Source organism: Protopterus annectens, chromosome 2.part0 (genome assembly GCF_019279795.1).
Source record: "Protopterus annectens isolate FY-2018-M chromosome 2.part0, PAN1.0, whole genome shotgun sequence".
NCBI classification, from domain to species: domain Eukaryota; kingdom Metazoa; phylum Chordata; order Ceratodontiformes; family Protopteridae; genus Protopterus; species Protopterus annectens.
In genome coordinates this window covers 1,962,281,524-1,962,300,418 of record NC_056728.1, presented here as the reverse complement: position 1 = coordinate 1,962,300,418, position 18,895 = coordinate 1,962,281,524, and the positions used below count along the sequence as shown (strand labels likewise).

The 18,895-nt window shown below is 38.9% G+C and overlaps 1 protein-coding gene across 1 annotated transcript in view; it reads right to left on the bottom strand.

Annotated features, from left to right (window-relative positions):
• Positions 1 to 18,514, bottom strand: part of TUBE1 (tubulin epsilon 1) — a 623,636-nt gene extending 605,122 nt beyond the window's left edge. The window contains exons 1-3 of the mRNA XM_044061905.1: positions 18,170 to 18,514; positions 17,993 to 18,066; positions 7,745 to 7,797 (exon numbers count right to left, since the gene is read on the bottom strand). Coding sequence (XP_043917840.1) covers positions 7,745 to 7,797; positions 17,993 to 18,066; positions 18,170 to 18,194 — 152 coding nt within the window. The 5' untranslated portion in view covers positions 18,195 to 18,514. The remainder of the gene's footprint in view (positions 1 to 7,744; positions 7,798 to 17,992; positions 18,067 to 18,169) is intronic.
• Between the last annotated feature and the right edge of the window lie 381 nt (positions 18,515 to 18,895).

Here is an 18,895-nt window from a genome sequence, read left to right as displayed (position 1 = left end):
GTTGCTAATGTAGATTGAGAAACTTCCACCTTTAGCCTGACTGTGCTGCTGTTGGTCTAAATGCGGTGAAGGAACTGTAGCCTTCCACTGCCGGAGTACTTTCTGTAGCTTTAAAACAAGTCTTGGTGTCAGGATAGATGCCTACATTCTTCAGAGTGAGAAGTTCTTGGAGGGTGTAGAGTTTCTTGTTTATGCTCGGAGTACTGAGTAGTAACACCTTAAGGTTGCTTGAGTTTTTTTTTTCTGTGTTTGTAGTTTTGTTATTTTGACATTACCCAAAAAGGCTATAAGGGGGAGGCTAACGTTTTGGCCTCATTTGGTACCTATGGTGCAGTGACTTGTGTGCATGTGTGACACTGAGAATCATTGAACCAGCTAGGCAACTGACCATTTCTTCTCCTTGTTCAGCCTTGTTCAGCCTGGTGAAAGGCGCATCTAGGTGTTATACAATAGAATCCCCTATGACAAGAGTTCTAGGTAAAGTGTTTGCTTGCCTTATAGGATTTCTTCTTGGGGGAATCACTGGGAGTAGGTTTATACATAGTGTTAGATGTTGAGTGCTTTAGTGGTTGCTACGGATAGGTGTTGCCGTCTTAGCAGGCTTTGAGGTATGGAGAGGTTTCTTTTAAGTGCCACAGTATAAGAAGGTCTGTGTGCATGGTGAGTGATATACGTGAAGAAATTAGTATGCGTGTCCTTGACAACCTTGTTTTAAGCCAGATTACTGCCTCCAAGGAAGTTGTCTATGTACATATTTTGCATACTGTTAATTTCTTTACGGATTAAAGGGTCATCTGAGCACGAGACAATTGCTACATTGTCTCAGGATGCCCATATATACTAATCTGGCCAGAGACATTAGGAAATTGCAAATCTTTGTTTTAAGGACCTGTATTAGGGTTGGGCTATTGTAGCTTAGGGACTTGGTTTTATAGGGGTTACCCAAGTGGTGTCTAGGGTTAAGGCTAAATATTAGACAGCGCTGCAATCTGATATTAGTGCTGTTTGGTGCACTAACTAGCTGCCCCAAGCTTAGCTCCACACAAAGCCTGTGTTACAGGTTAAAGTCCTAAGTACTAGATTTATAGGTTTGCTACTATACAGTGTACCATTAACAGCCACTGCATGGTGAACAGCTCTGTGAAAAAGCACCTACTTTATATTAAACAGAAATAAAGCTAAAACTAACTCCTGTGCCCTTTGGCCAAATAACTGACTATTCTATGAGCTCTCTGGAATGCTTCTGAACTCAGGGAGACTAGATAGACACCTTCTGCCACAAGATGGATGATCCGGAACTGCTTAATGTAAAAGCACAGAAAAGTAGCTTTCAAGTGCAGATTAACACCAAACAACTAAGTCTGTAAAAAATTCTCTGGCTGAAGAAACCATCTCACTTTAAGCCTCCCTGTGTGATTCCCAACTCGGGCTGACCAGGCAACTTTACTACTGCCACTAGAGTAGCAGTCTCAATCTTTTTAATGTAAAAACACTCTTTAGACAAAAGCGAAATGTTACCAACTAGCTACAACAAGTAATTACTTAAGCCTACCTGTGTGTATACCAACTAGACCAGACTAACTTTCTTCAGCCACTAGAATTGCAGTCCCAGTCTTCTTAATGTAAAAGCACACTTTAGTTAGCAATCAGTGAAAAGGTACCAGAAACAAATGTAACAGCTAGCTACAAGTAATTACAAGGTGATTCAAAAGCAGGCAAGCCAGCAATGAGGTAACTTTAAAGCAAAAGCATAGCTGATCCAAACAGCTCCCTGGACCAGTACTGCAAACCAGCACCCCTTGCCTCAGCTCTTCAAATGGAGAGAAAAAAAAAAACAGTTTACTGTAATAAGCAAATATGTTTCGTGATTAGCTTATTACAGTTGGACATATGACCCCACTCCACAGCCCTTCAGAGCTCATGTTTTTGGTTAAAAATAAAAAAATAATAATTTCTTCTTTTTAAACTATAGCAAACTACTTGCTACAAATGTAGCAAACAGTTGCTACAGTTTATACCAGTGATGGTGAACCTATGACACACATGTCAAAGGTGACAAGCCAAAAAGTTTTGGGTGACACCAGCGTTCACCAACATCTGACTTACTAAAGAAACTGAATGAACAAAAATAAAAGAAATATGTGACCCTGCACGTATCTATTAAAACTCAGCAACAAAAAAAGTCATTAATTGATCTTAATCAAATCAAATGCAATGTAGCCCATATTTTTTTTTTCAGTTCAATTAAAACTTACTATTAGAAGTAGGGTAATTTTTGGTGTACTTTAAGCCCAGTTATAGGTCCATAAGTTCATAATTAGGTACTAGGCTATCGGCCCTGGGGCCTATACAAGCCCAGCCAAAAAGGTATCCTGGCTTTTGCCACCCAAGAAAATTATTTTCCTGTGCCACTGTCGAGCAGAGCCACAGAGGTGATCCCCGGGGTGAATTTCCCATTTCCCATCCAATCATCAAGATTTTTCTTGAACAGCGCTAATGAGGAGCTTTGTTTGACATAGAAAGGTAGTTTATTCCAGAGTATGGGAAGTCTCTGGGACAGGAATCTATCCCTCCGGCATGTTCCGTTTATTGTGGTGACAAGGTTTAGGTCCCTAGAGCGTGTAGCTCAGAGGGATTGGGATTTCTTTAAGTGGAGCATGTCCAACAGTTCTGGGTTTGACATAGCTTTGTATGTTAGGCAGAGATCACCTCTGAGTAGGCGATATGCGATGGAGTAAAGCTGGAGTTTTTTGAGACAGTCTGCGTAGGGCATCTGTTTGAGGCCGATAATCCTCTTTGTGAGGTATTTCTGCAGCCTTTCCAGTTGTTGTAGATGTCTTGTGAGGTACATACCAAAAGGGGCGTTGTACTCTATAATAAGTGATGAGTACAGGTGAACAATGACCTCTTCTGTTCTGGATGAGAAACCTTTTGTGATGAGATGTGCCACGTAGAAGGATTTCCCCAACTACTGCGGCAATGTGATTATCAAAGGAGAGACTACTGTCCACCTGTGTCCCAAGGTCTCTTAGCACACTTTTGATGTTAAGTATACTACCGCCTATGTTGTAGTTCATGGGTACAGAGTTTTTACTAAAGGGGATGACAATGCACTTTTTGGCATTGAGCTTGAGGCCATGGCTTTGACACCAGGCATCTGTCTCAGTGAGGCCCTTTTGCACGATGTCCACATAGTTATGAGTTTCGATTACGGCTCCTAGTTTGCAGTCATCTGCGAACTTCGTTAGCCAAAGACCTTCTGTGTTAGCCTGTACTTCAGAGAAGTAGATACCAAACAGGAGAGGACCCAGGACTGAACCCTGTGGTACTCCACTCGTCACTGGTCTGAAGTCGGATTTGGAGTCTGCTACTTTCACAGTGTGGGTTCTATCAGTGAGCCAGTTGGCAACCCATCTTGTGACATAGGTATTTATACCTAGTTTAGTGAGTTTATCTATAATTCCAGACTGGGGGATGGTGTCGAAAGCCTTGGCAAGATCTAGATAGGCTGTGTGAACCACCTTACCCTCGTCTACGGCTTTGGTGACTGCTTCAAAGAAGTCTATCAGGTTTAGGAGACATGATCTGCCTTTTACAAACCCGAACTGGGTGGGGTCCAGAGTTTGGAGATTACCAGTGTCTTTGTTTATAAGTTCCACAATGATACGTTCCATGGCCTTGCAGACCAGACTCGTCAGGCTAATGGGGCGGTAGTTCCCGGGGTCCGTGGTGGCTCCCCCATTGTGGAGTGGGAGAACAGTCACTGTGCACCATTCAGCAGGCACAAAGCCTGAGGTGAGGCTATGATTGAACATGGTACTTAGGTGGGGTGCCAGTTCGTTCTGTAGTTCGTGTAGAACGCAGCCTGGGATGTTGTCTGGTCCCATGGATGCTGTGTTCTTGGCTTTTGGAGAGTGTGGTTTTTACCTGTGCAGCCGTGATTACAGGAACTTTGCATTCTTCCGGTATATAGATGGGATCTTTAGGGGGGTGAGAGGGGGGTAAAAGTTATCACTGAACCTATCTGCCAGGATGTTGGCAATATCAGTTGGGTCTGCATATTTACTGCCATTGCACTGTAACTCAGAGCAGATCTGAGTGTTGCCATTGAGATTCTTGACATAGCTATAGAATGCTTTGTGGTTGTCTTTAGAATCAGTGGCAATTTTGTTTTCGTAACTAGCTTTGGAGGATTTTATCAGGGATCACAGCTTCTTATTGAGGCTGACCAGGGTGGTCCTCCACTCATGCGAATTTACTCTCTTTTGCAACAGTTTCTTCCTTCTGTTGTACAGTTTGTTTATGGCAGGGGACCACCAGATTAAGTGTGCATATTGTTTTCTCTGTTGTAAATCACTGACTTTTCTTTTACTTTTATAGTACATGGCAGGACACATAATTAGACTATTTTCTTTTTTACATAAATGAATATGTAAACAATTGTTTCTCTTTTCTTAGGCGGGGGCACCAGCAAAGTCTAGACAGGCATTTTCCGAATTTTTGACACACTGAGCCCAAAAGGTTTGCCATCACTGATTTATACCCTGCCTGCATGGAGCACTAGGCGCTCATGCATTAGTAAAAAGTTTTTTTTTTCCTTACTTTTAAACTGTAGTGAGTTATTTCACATGTTCGTGTTAGCCAAGGCATCAGAGCATAAGATTAAATCAGACGTATTAAATGAAGGATTTCCAGGTTGCTCCTACCCCAACTCCTGTCCAGATCATATGCATGGCTATAACAGCATCACAAAACAAAGTTAAGAACTGCATCCATTTAACACAAGCACAGAAATTGCAACATATAGTGAAATACTGTTTATTGACATTTGATTACCAGGAAAGTCTGACTGGGTAGAAGCCAATTTTCAGCAGAGGCCCGGGAAGAAAAGCAAAAACTTTTAAGAAAAATATTTTTACAATTTTCAAAAATAAAATAAAAAAACATTTGCAGTTTAAATAATTATAACAAATTAAACATAATAAAAAAAAACATTGGTTAAGACTCAATTAGAAGCATGTGACAATCATTTAATATTTAGAGAACTTTTAGACAGTTTGTAGGAAAATTAATGGTAAGTTAGTATAATACAAATAGGAACTGCAATATGAAGTAAGAGAAAAACAGGTTCATGGTATATTTAAAGAGAAAGTCAGGGAAGAGAATTAGATAGTAGTAAAGAAGTGAAGGGACAGTAAGGTGGAATAAGGAGTGAAAAGGTACTTGTTCACATTCAGAGATGTAGTTTTTCTTGATTTTGAGCAAGAATAGAGCTAGGAAGTCTTTCAGAGTGGTTTCAAAAGGTGGAGGGTATAGATCTGATGGACACAAATAAGGAAGAAACTCCTAAAAGCAAAGAAACTGGGAAAAAGAAAAAGCACACTGAAGCGAAATTATCTTGACCATAGAGTAAATGCTTTATTGCTCATTTAAATTCAATCCTTTAATTCAAAAATACTTGATACATAAGCCAGTTTATCTTAAAATTAAAAACCATCAGGTAAAATATATGAGACAACTTCCTCTTTAAAAGTACTGCTTTGGCCAATAGAATTCAAGAAACCCCATCATGTCACTACATCATAGAACTACCAAGCCTACTTATAAGGGACCACCCCTTGATAATAATCTTTCTTTCATAAAAGACTTAAAACAAACATTTATTATAACAAAAGATATGCTAAGTTGTAGGAGTACAGGCAATGCCCAGCAGATTTATTAAGCTTGTAGAATGTCTTTTAGTGCTGGACAGGCACATTGATGCTGGATAATTTTTTAGGTGGTAAGAAGTCATGTATATATGTTAGTTTATGTGGCAGTTCTAACCAATTAAGATTTTTCACTGCTATACAGTGGTGGGTTCTGAAAGGGATACGTGCTGCAAATTTAGCAACTTTGTTATAACATTGTTCAAGTTTTAATTTTTGTGAAACCTGTAGGTTAATAAGGATGGGAATACCATAAAAAAAAGAGTGGGGAGGAGATGAGTAGCAGCAAGTGTAGTTTTAGTTGAGTCTGTGAGAAGGTTTTTGCCTCTATAAAGAATCCCTATTTTTATGAGTTTTTCTTATGCAATTTTGTATATGCAGGCCAAATGTAAGATTATCACAAACAACATTGAAATGTATTCAGGCCGAAGCCAAGAAAACAACACTAGTTCCTTTAGAAAATTTAATACAGCTTAGCGCCTCGGCATAATAGCCTTCAATGAACATAAATTACAAAACACACCCACTCATATAAATACTACAATCAATTAAACAATCATATTAAATTAAACAATTATATATAAAAAAGAAATTTTAAAGGTAACATACATTATTCAATACCATGTATATAAAAAACTATTAGAAACTACAATAAACTTTTCCAATTCATTTCTAAATTTAAACCATTAGGTGACATAGTATTATATTTCAATATATAAATAGCTTCCTTATACAATAAAACATTTTTTATTAATCTATCGTCACCTTTTTTAACTAATATTTTTTCAAGAACACAACATTCAAATACATCTACACTACCACTATGAACTTCTATAAAGTGAGAAGCAATTGGACTTTCTAACATACCTCTTTTTATATCCCTAACATGTTCTTGCATTCTCGTTTTAAATTTTCTTTTTGTCTCTCCTATATAATAGAGTTTACATGGACACTTAATACAATAAATTATACCTACAGAATTGAAAGAAAAAACATTATTTGGTTTATAAGTAATGTCATTAATTTTATCAAAATATGGCCTTACATATTTACATATACTACATCGATTACAGGCAAAAGTACCATATGTCTGTATATTATGATAAACTTGACTATTAGGGGAAATATAATAAGCCTTAATTAATTTATCTGATAAATTTTGACCTCTCTTAAAGGCTATTTTAGGAATATTAGGAAAAAGTTTACAAAGATTTCTATCAGATACCAAAAATTTCCAAAATACTTAATAATATTCCAAATTTTATTACTAAATATATTGTAAGTGGTAACAAAATAAACATCCTTAATTTCTTGATCAGAAACTTTTAAACTATTATTTTTTATGTTAATACTCCCAATATTATTGACATATGGTAAAAAATTATCATCTTCTTTATTCTTATTATTTCCTAATTGATAAACATTATTGTTATTATTATTATCTAATAATTTATTAATGGACATATTCAATAACTCCATACTATAACCTCTCTTTGAAAACATAGTAATACAATCATAAATATTTTTTTCTAGATCTATTTCATTATTACATAGTCTAGATAATCTAATAATTTCTCCATATGGTAAAGACAACAATGTATGTGGGGGATGACAACTAGTTCCAAAAAGGAACTGATTTCCATCAGAAAATTTGCGATACACTGTTGTCTGAATCTTTTTACTTACTTCTCCCTGTAATGAAATATCCAAATAATGGATTTTATTCCCAAATTGTAAACCATCAAAATGTAAATTGAATCTATTATTATTTAAATCTGAAAAAAATTCATAAACATGTTCAAAATGTAAGATTATCACTGTTAGATGGCATACATTCTCCAGTACAAGTAATAATAACTGATGGATCTGTACCTGTACTGGCCTGCAACAAATCATAATCATCTGGTTGTGGGTCCAGAGTTAATGAAAAGTTTAACAGTTCTTTATATGTGAATGTTAGCTTATGGTGATTGGTAGAGTTTGTAAGTTTTAAAAGCATTATATACAAAATTCAAACTCAGTTGTTCACTACCTACCTGGTATCCACATTTCTAAAAAAGCTGTTCAGTGCTTCATCATAAATTCCTTTCTGAAACAACATTAAAGAAAAAAATTAAAAACATATGTATGCAAATCATCTTTAAAGTTGTTTTCCTTAACATCTGCATGTATACCACATCTTAAATATTTGCTCCTTCTATTCCAGCTTTAGGAGACATTTTAACAGTTCCTTTCAAATGCACTGTAATTTAACACAACATAGGAGTGTTTGCATCACCAAACCACTCTGATTTGTGCAAGAAGAAAACTGACAGAGGGTGGACCATTTTGTTGTCTGTATAATAACGTTCCACTGTAGTGGCTTAACTTACTTAACAGACATCTTGAGCACAAACAAGATTGCAAATAACATTATGCAACAGAATCCATTTAAACATCTGTGAAGTACCTTCCCTGGTTACAATCCTTCCAGAGTCATTAATGAAAGTAATGTCTGCTGATATTGATAGGTTAAAAAATATTGGTAAAAGGGAGTGTTATTTTATACTTCCAATGGTATGGAGAAGTACTCTGGCTAAAATAAAATAAAACCTGCCATCAATTTGAGCACTTAATTTGAATCTCTAATAACCTCACCTGCACACATGCAAACATCCATAAGTTTCTGAATACAGGGATGTCGGTAACGCTTTTCAATTTCAACTTTTTTTCAGGGAGTTTGCTCTTATTTCTTGTTCTTATTTCCATATGGACACATCTACTACATAATCACAACATTCTAGATAGCCTGTGTGTGGCTGTGGCTGTCACAATCCTTCCTCTTAAATTCCCTTACTATTCAGCTGCTAGTTTCATCAGTGGTTATATGGGTGACAAAGGCTCCAGTAAAATGTGTGCTCTATTACTTTATCTACTTCTCAATGGGAGAAGTATCATCCTACAGACAACTATTTAACCAGAATTTTTTTTCTACATATGGCATATTTGTGCACTTTTTTGATGCAAGTACAATTAACATTGTAACAACAACTTTCGATTTTTGTGTCAGTTCTGGAAAATGACAACAATAAAGCAGGTTTTCTCCGTTAATAAACTACAAAAAATAAGGAGTTGGGAGGGTGGCCTAATGGTTAAGGTGTTTGCCTTACAAACACAAGGTACAGGGTTTGACTCTCACAGGGGATAATTAGCTAGGCTTAAAATGTCTCGCAAGGGCAGTTAGCCTAGTACTTAATCTATGAATCTATATAGAAAATTTCATAGTCCATTACTTTTAAGCATATAGCCTGAGTGTTCCTTCAAGTAAAGTAAATTTCAAAGTGTAGCTGCATGTGGCTGCTCAACATTACAGAAAAACTTTGTAAAAATTCAGTTTTCAGCTTGTTGATATTAGTCATCATTCAGCACTTATTCATCATTCAAACACTCAGCGCATTTTCAACATTCAACAATGTTCAACATCATACTGCTTTTAGCAGTTTCAGTGCCACACGCCTTTGGTGCAGAAGACTATGGGTTCTATTCCCAAACCAGGTAGATCGATTATCGACACTGAAATGCAGTATAAGGGGGGTGCTGCATTCAGTCCTTCGGATTAGATGTTAAACAGGGGCCACTTCTGCTCCAGTTAGTGGTAGCTCAGGTGGATGTAAAAGATCCCATGGCACCTATCAAAAAGTATGGGAAGCTCCCTAATGCCCTGGCCAGATTTCAAGTACTAAATATCTCCTCGGGTCAAGAGACTGCTAGCCTAGTGGGACTAACCTGGTCAAAGGATAAATGAAACAAATTAAATGTTTCTAGCAGTTAAATGTTCACTGCACTAAGGTAACATGCTTCACACTACACCATCAGCATCAATTAGTTTTAGTCTTGTATCAGTACAGTATTATTGGGTTTCATATTAAGTGTTCCATACAAGAAATTTAAAACTGAAAACTACAATAATAAATCAGAGTAAATACTAATGACTATATCACTAGAAATACAAACTACAACCACAGTTTTCTTTCCCAAAATTAAATCTAAATGGGGATGCTGAAAAAATGAACATTCATATTATCACAATAGTCTCTATCTAAAATGCTACCACTACAGTGGGCTCTCCTCTCATAAAGGACAGTTGTATGAGCTACTAACCATAACAACAAATCTTCAAATAATATAGATGTCTGAACTTCTTTTGTGCTGAATTTTATCATACTGGAAATGCATGCAGTGCTCCATGCATTGTCCTGAGCCAGAACAGTCAAATGTTCAACATTAGATCACTGTTGCAAAAACCTAAGCTATATGGGTTATTCTGTCCTGGATAAGACCACTGGCCAACTTTTAAAGCTTTAGAGCAACTTCCATGCATCCTAACTGCCAGGGGTTGAAGCACAACCACATTAAGAGGCAGTTAAGGGACCTTAAACTTCACAACTTTCTCGTCACCAAAAAGAGCGCTCTTTCGGTGGACTTTGTGGAACTGATGGTCAGCTAGAATCCTACAAAGCTTGGCAGATAATCCCCAGCTGAAAAAAATCATTGCACATACTAATTTTTCTGAAAAAAATTCTATTTGTGTAAATGTAACTGTTTTATACTAAGAAAATTAGTTTTCATGGACTGTCATGCCTGGAAGGGAAATTTTACTCAATGAACATTTAAGTGAAAAAAATGTAAAATCTGTATACTACTCTTTCCTACAATGTTTATGTAGAACTAGTGCATTAAGGGGACCATCACTACATTTTTTAATCTCTAAATCATGACTTTCCTGTTGAGGGCTTTACAGACTCTTACAGGCTATCCATTTGTCAGGCTTCTGTTTTCCACTGGACCATAGAACAGTTATTGGTCTTCTCAGTTCTTTCTTCCACTGCCCGCAAGAAGAGAATTGCACTGCCCGCAAGAAGAGAATTGCTAGAGAGTCTGGGTATCAAGCTAGCTTCATGACCACCTCAGCCACCAATGGGTGACTCCACTGTGGCCGGAACTGGCTCCTCAGTCTGTTTGACATCTCTCACTCCCTCTGGTGTAACTCCTCAGTATACCACTATGAACCAAGAGTTAGACATTTAGTCTACAGCTGTAAGGTTGCCCTCTGTGGGCAAAGCCAAACCACTCATTGGTCTCAGGTAAAGGTCTAATGAATCTTTTTCCAGGAAGTCTATCAGGAAAAGAAAGAAGAACCAAACAGGTTTCTTCTTGTTTTGATTATTATGGGCAGGGAAAACTTTGAGATTTGCTAAGGAATTAAATGTATGCTTCTAATGTTTCAAATTCTGCTTCATCACATATTAGAAATGCTTTCGGTTCTTACTGGCACCAGATTCCGAAGCAAAAGAGCATGGAAAAAAGGGTGAGTGTTTTTCTTCAGTGATTTCTCCACAAGCTAAAATTCTGACTTTTCAGTGGAAACAGAATGAGATCCTTTTTTCCCAGTAAAATTATTATGGTTTGTACAAATGGATATTCCAAGCTTCCAGCTATCCCTCCTGATTTATCAGGTTTTCAGGATGTTTTCTTAACATTTTGCAATCTGCCTGACAGTGAACCTCCTGCTCCCAAGCATCTCAGACTCCAATATCTTTTTTCTAATCCTAAAGCAGATCCACAAGTAATTTCCTGCTATTAAACAGATTATTAATGCCTCTCCCATTCCCATTGATAAGGATGGAAATGCCTTTGATATATTTGGAAAGAAAGTTGATTCTTCTTCTACAGCTTTCGTTTTTAGAATTTTCACTAAATGCCTTAATTCTGTCTACTTCTCAAGTAACTGAGCACTCAGTGTTCTTATGTTTCAGCTGATGCCATCCCCAAAGCTGCTGCTACAGGGTCAGTTATGAAACTATTGGCTTGGTTATCTTCGCAAATTTTACCACAATACATTAAACTGAGATTTTGCATCACCTTTGGCACTTCTGATGTTTTGTTTGGCACTTTTGCTGCTGAAGCACTTAAAACGTTTTGATGAAAGGGGGAAACTGATTCAACCCTTCTTTTCTAAATTTTTTAACTCCATCTCTAATATGGCACCCTCTTTCAAAAGACAATTTAAGCAGCAAGGTGCTAATAAACAGGATTAAAAAAAACAATTGTAAGAAAAAAAAAAAAGGAAAGCCTTCTAGAACCAAGAAAAATCCCAAAAGTCAGATTCTCATCACTCCTATCATGGCAGTCTATTACTCTACCTGGGCATCTTCTGAAAATCATTAACATTCTCCGACAACTGTCAAGAAGCTCCTGCTCAGTGTGGGGTTTTTCAAGCACACTTACAAAAATCAACTCTCATTCTTCAAATGGAATATTTTCCTGGAAAGTCTTCTGGACATTTCCCTAGAAGATTTTTTTTCTTCCACTGTAGAACAGTACAAAAAAAATAGCTTTTCCAGCCAATTTCTGGTATTTGCAAAGGAATTTCTCAGGATTTTAGGTTTCATTCTTCTACAATTGACACGCTTCCCTAGGTAAACTTCACATGAGAAAAAAAAAAACAAGGATTCCGCATCAGGTCAGTCTGGTCTGAGCATTAACCCCTTTATCTTTCCATTTGAAAAACTAACAATTTTTCCATTTGAAACGAGTCATTGGGCTAATCTGAGGTACTTGGCCTGGAAAACTGTCTTCTATAACATTACGATGTCTTCAAGAATATTACCAAAGTTACGGCCTCTTATGGCGAGTCAACCATTCCTCATTTTCAACAAGGACAGGGCTTCTTTGAAAACAAAGATTTATTTTATGTCTAAAGTGGTTTCAGAGTTTACCTTGAGCCAATCCATTAATTGCCCTGCATTCTTCTCAGATACTACTTGGACAGAGCTAAATCATTCAGGAAAGCCGATCAGCTATTTGTCTCCCATGAAGGAGGGAAACAAGGACAAACAGTGTTAAAGCAAATAATTTCTACATGGTTGTGTCCTGCTACTTCTTTCTGCTATATTCATCATAAGAAGCCACATCCAGGGAGAGTTAGGGGTCATTCTACCAGTGCATTCTCTTCTTCTGTGGCTTAAAATTGAAAGCTCTTCTAGAGGCAGCAATTTGGTCTTCTGTACATACTTTCACAAAGCATTATAAAATGGATTCTTTTTTGAAATTCAGAGCTAGCCAAGTATATTGCCTTAACTATTGTGAATTCTTATAATGTAATTATTCACATTGCAACATAAGCCCTTTCAGCAGAAATGAATAAGCCATATTACACAACGGTATTAGCAAATAAAAACAAATCAACCAATCACATCCCGAAAAGAAAAGTGTGAACTACATGAATAATACTGAACTGTGAATCATCTTCCAAGAGTAACATAATGAGGAAATAACATATAGTCATGTTACTCTGTTCATGTGTTTTATTAGGCTACTTGCAGAAAAGTGATCCAGGAGCCTTACATTATGCTACTCAGCTTTAGAAGGTAGGCATTAAGGTCAGATTATGGGGTAAACTGGATAACAAGATAAAAGACTGGCAGGGTTTAGGCTTAGTCGTAAGGTGCAATTAAATGAGACCTGTTCGACAGGCACAGACATATTTACTCATGGGGCTGGATCTACACTCTGAAAGGGAATGACTTTGATGGGCCTATGCATGCTGGGAAGAGAAATAAATAAATGCAAAGGTCCAGAGTGAAAAAGATGTCACAGGTTTTGGATATCCTGGTACTGAGGGGAAGAGGACACCACATATATGGGTATGGTAAGTCTGGTGCTTACACAGTAGCCACATGATTAATAGTAATACACTGAAAAAGTAGAAGTCTAACTTAGGGTTCGCAGCAGTACCTTGAAAGGTTAAACTGAATTGTTATCCCAAGACTCCAGTGTTACCCTTTACACAGTTTCACAATGAAGCCCCTTAACAGAGTTTAAACCTGAGGAGCTGATGGTGAGGCAGTTCACGGAGTAAAATGGAGTCATGGCAAGGGCAATGTTGCATACATTCCCAGTAGAGTCAGTGGTTCAGTGTACTGCGGCAGCTAAGAAGAGTTAAATTTCACTGGGTAAATACAGTAGATTTTTTTTATTAGTAGCACAGTGCGGTAGTGGTGCTGCAGTAGCGTTGTTGCCTCACAGCAAGACGTCGCATTCGACTCTCAGCTAGAGCGTCTTCTGTGTGGAGGCATGCGTGAATGGGTGTGCCTTTGTTGAAGGTTGTGCGTCAGGGCTGGTAACTCGGCACGTAAAAATCCACTACCAAACATTAGCGGACCAGAGTTCCGTTGTGGCGACCCCTAACTGGGATAAGCCGAAAGGCACAACAACAAAGTAGCACAGTGTTACATTAAGAACAAGATAACAAGAATGATAGTTGTCATGAGGAATTACTGATTTAACAATTAAATTTGAATGGGAAATAGTTTGTCGAGTTCTGATTTAAGGCATAGTGATAAGTACAGTCTGGCATCCATCTGCCTGAGACAATACACATCAGGGTGAGAGAGTTGCTGAAAAGCACAGTATGTTTTGGGACACAGTATGAGAGTAGTCAGCCAACCAAATCTATATTAGTCGCAATCCCACCGGATCATTGACCCTAATTCAGTGAAAATCATTTCAGCGATTCAGTGAATTTACTGAGAGCAAGTAAATACTTGTCCATTTTATAGAAACAAGGACTAATGCAAGGTGACAAGTAGAATACAACAGCTATCAAGTTAGTTTAAAAACTGAGTATCACTGGGTGCAGTGCTGGTACACATGTGGCAATAATTAGTTGGTACCAAAGGGTGCGAGCATGGCAGGACACAATGTATGAATTTGCAATTAGAAAGATGCTCCAATGTTGGGCAAGAATGAAGGCCAGGAGAGCAGATGTGCATCAGCCCAAGTAAGTTTGCATGGCTTTGGGAAGTTCTGAGAAAGGTGTGGTTTGGAGTATGAACTATGGCTGTTTTGGGCAGCACACTTAATAGCTTTTGTGGCACACTCTGGATATCTGAAATAGAGTGGGATGTGGTTAGATGGTTTAAGAAATACCAAGTGATGACTCACTGTTTTTGTGTCACAGATATTGTGCTCCCTTATCTAGTTACCAATTTAGGGCAGCCCAGAAAAAGTCATATGAATGCTAGGTCTTGACACCAACAGGTTAACAGCTCATTTCTTCAGAATAACAGCCACATCGCATGCCCATGCAAAGGATCATCAGAAATCGAGGTACTGAGCTTAGGTCGGAGATCGCAAGCTTACAGATGTTGTGTCAGATCATGGTGACATATCAGAATTCTCTTTTGCAGGTATCATAAAGCAGCTGACAGAAGTGTGGATTCCAGGATATTCTTTCATGTGCTATATGGCCAGAGAATTGTATGAATCTCGGCAGAACCTGGGTTTCAAAGAGAAAGAAATGCAGGTTCATTCACTGAAAAGGAGAGGAATGCAGTACAGGCACCTACTAGCAGCTTTAAGAAGTGTATTCTGAGTCATTACATGAGCCAAGTTTAATTGCATTACATATAGGGGTGAATGATTTGACAAGCAGCCCACTGTTGTACCTCAAAAAACAGAATTTGTCAATGCTTCAGGCAGATCAGACAAATCTGGCTGAACATGAAAAGATGGCTGGAGGTCATATCCTAGGCAGATCCAGTACTTCTGATGATGCAAGGTTGCTGCAAACTAGATAAGGGAGCACAATCCTGTTGGATATATTTCCAACACCAGTCTAGCAAGGAGCAAATATCAAAGTAGTGAAAAGGGTGAGGAAGTTGACCAACACATTCATTAAACAGCAGATAGGAGAACTAGGGGGTTGAGTACTGCACCACACTAATATCAGCAACTGCCACACTCTGGAACAAAGTTATTAATAGGAAAGCTTAAAAGAATCGAAAAGTTGGCAGATGGGCTTTGGGGGAAAGAGGGCACGTAGAACCAGCCATCTTCCTGTGGCGGAAGGGCAGACTTAGAAACCTAAAACTGCAAAGGACTGTTCTTGGCCTGGGGAGGGGTGTAGGCTCGGAAAACCTGGCTCATCTCTGGGTCAGCCACCCTATGGTATAGAGAGCAGGCTGGGGGGGTGAGGGCTACAGTCTGGGCTCACACAAGAGGCAGATCCCCTTCAGCCACTGGTATCTGGCTGAATGGTGACAGGGGAATGTTGGTGTTTGGTTGTAGATTCCTTCAACTATTGGTGTTGGTTGAGTATTTGTAGGGACTATGGTGCTATGTTATGGCCTGATTTATTTGGTTCAATCTTACAAGTTCTGCCCTTTGCGCACATCTGAATATGATTGGTTGGAAACAACTTATGATCTGGCAATAATTTTATGCCAAATTTGACTGGCATAGTAAATGCATCCCTGTGGCCATTTCTTCCAAACAAGTGTGTGGTGTGATTTGTAAAATGATGTGCATGCTTATTTTCATAGGTAGGTACTAGGCTATTGGCCCTAGGGCATAATTAAGCCTAGCCAAAAAATTTTTTGCTTATGCTTCCCTCCAAAGTGGTTTAGTTTCCTGCTCCCCTGTCTAGCAGGGCCACCAAAGTGATTCCAGGGGTGAATTTCCTGTTTCCCATCCACTCATCAAGATTCCTCTTGAAGAGCGCTAATGAGGAGCTCTGCTTCACAATTATGGGGACCTTATACCAGACCAAGGGAAGTCTCTGGGACACGAATCTGTCCCTCCAACAAATCCTGTTTATTGTTGATGTCAGGTTTAAGTCCCATGAGTGAGTAGCTCTGGTGGATTGGGTTTTCCTTAGGTGGAGCATTTCTAGCAATTCGGGGTTTGACATAGCCTTATATGTCAGGCAGAGATCACCTCTGAGTAGCCGGTCTGAGTTTTCTTTAGCCTAATGGCATAGGGCAACTGTCTGAGGCCAATTATGCTCTTTGTGAGGATTTATTCAGTAATGGGTCTAATGAGATATGAATAGAGGGGGACAATAACATCCTTATTCCTGGATGCAAATCCTTTTGTGATAAGGTGGGCCATGTAGAAGGATTTTCTAACCACTTTAGCAATATGGTTGTCAAAGGAGAGGTTACTATCCACCTGAGTCCCTAGTTCTCTTATCACACTCTCCGTGGCAAGTGGGCTACCACCTATGTTGCAATTCATAGGTACTTGTTTTTTTCCCAAAGGGAATGACAATGCACTTTTTGGCATTTAGCTTGAGGCCGTGGTTTTGGCACCACGTATCTGTAAGACCCTTTTGAAGAATATCTATGTCAGTAGGGGTCTCAATTATGGCACCCAGTTTGCAGTCATCTGCAATCTTTGTTAGCCATAGTCCCTCCGTGTATGCTTGTACCTCCGAGAAGTAGATACCGAACAGGAGGGGTCCTAGGACTGAGCCATATGGTACACCACTAGTCACAGGTTTTGACCTAGCGTTTCCTATTCTCATGGAATGGGTTCTATCCTTGAGCCAGTTAGCAACCCATCTTGTAACGTAGGGGTTTATATTTAGGTTGGTGAGTTTGTCAATAATTCCAGAGTGGGGAATGGTATCTAAGGCCTTTGCGAGATCAAGGTATGCTGTGTGAACCACCTTTCCCTCATCTACTTGCTTTAGTAACCATTTTGAAAAAGTCAACCAGATTTAGGAGACAAGACCTTCCCTTTACGAACCCACACTGGGTAGGGTCAAGGGTTTGTAGGTTCCCAATGTCTTTGTTTATGGGTTCCATGATGATGCGCTCCATGGCCTTGCAAACGAGACTTGTCAGACTGATGGGGCGGTAATTCCCGGAGTCAGTGGTGGCACCTCCTTTGTGGAGTGGTATAACTGTTGCCATGCTCCACTCTGTGGGCACATTGCCTGAGGTGAGGCTGTGGTTAAACATGGAAAGGAGAGGGATTTATTCGTTTTGGAGTTCATGTAGTATGCAGCCTGGGATACTGTCTGGTCCCATGGATGCTGTGCTTCTTGCCTTGGAAAGTGCTATTTTCACCCGAGTGTCTGATTTTAGGGGCAGTGCAATCTTCTGGTATGGAAGTGGGCCCTTTGGGGGGGTGAGGGTGGGGTGAAGTTTGCACTGAACCTCATCCAAGGCAATTCGATACACACCATCGCATTGCAAAAATGCACCGGAAATGCCTAATCAAACTAAAACAAATCCCAACCCAAACACAATGTTACTTTAAAAAAATAAACACCATCTCATTTCCAAATCACTGCGGACACACTCCAAAACAACACAGTCCACCACTACGCTTAGTTAAATGTCAAACGAATCTGAAACACTTTGTCTGCTGCACATACCGCACTTAATCAACCTAATTTGCTAAATGCCTTTTATTATAACCCAGCAACAATCAAGTGAGGAAGTATAAATGTTTACCTTATTAACACTTGCGTGTTCTCGTAAAGCCAGATCCCAAAATCGGCAGCCGACTTGATTGCCACATTGACCAACTTAAAAAAAAAAAGAAACATTTTGAAAATATTCTCCTTTCCGTTCATATATGTCCATATACATTTCCATATAAACCCCTTCTCACTCTCAGTTTCACTGTACCTTGAACAACAATTGACTGTGTCATATTGTCACACTAAGGGAAACTTCAGAAGTGACAATTCCAAAAACTGTGTTTTTGTCAGCAATCGTAGCTACTTTTATAGCCACCTGGTAGCATGTACCAGTGTCACACTTCGCAGGATAACTAAAAAAGTTGTTAAATAAAGAAGTTTTTCTATGGTCACAATAGAACATAAAGAACAAAATCCACTTTAGGCGTCAGGCTAGCAACTCGGCACCATAAAAATCAACTGCCAGTCATTAGTGGACCGGAGTTCCGCTGCGGCGACCCCTAACCGTGAAAAAACGAAAAGACAAACAACTTTCACCGCCCCAATACAAAAAATCCCGCGTTACAGGCGCACTGCCCTTGCGTCATGTAGTCATAGAAACGATAAACATTCTAGCACAGGTTTGTCGCTATTACATGACGTCAGTCATTATAAACCGCGTTCGATACTATCGGCCGGGAATGCATTTTTTAAATTAGCAATTATTATAGTTACTATTATATCTTCGGAGGCGTAAGTTTTATATTAGTTTTGTTTATTTTGGGTAAACTTCCACGTTGGCAATTGAGAAATACGGACTCTATGCTGGACAAGTAGGATAGGATTGACGCATTTTCGGATGCTCAAAGTGGGATATTTTCTGGGAAATGTTAGTTTGACGAAAGCATGCACGGAACCATAGTGCTTGGCTGGACTTAACTTTTCCCAGCAGAAA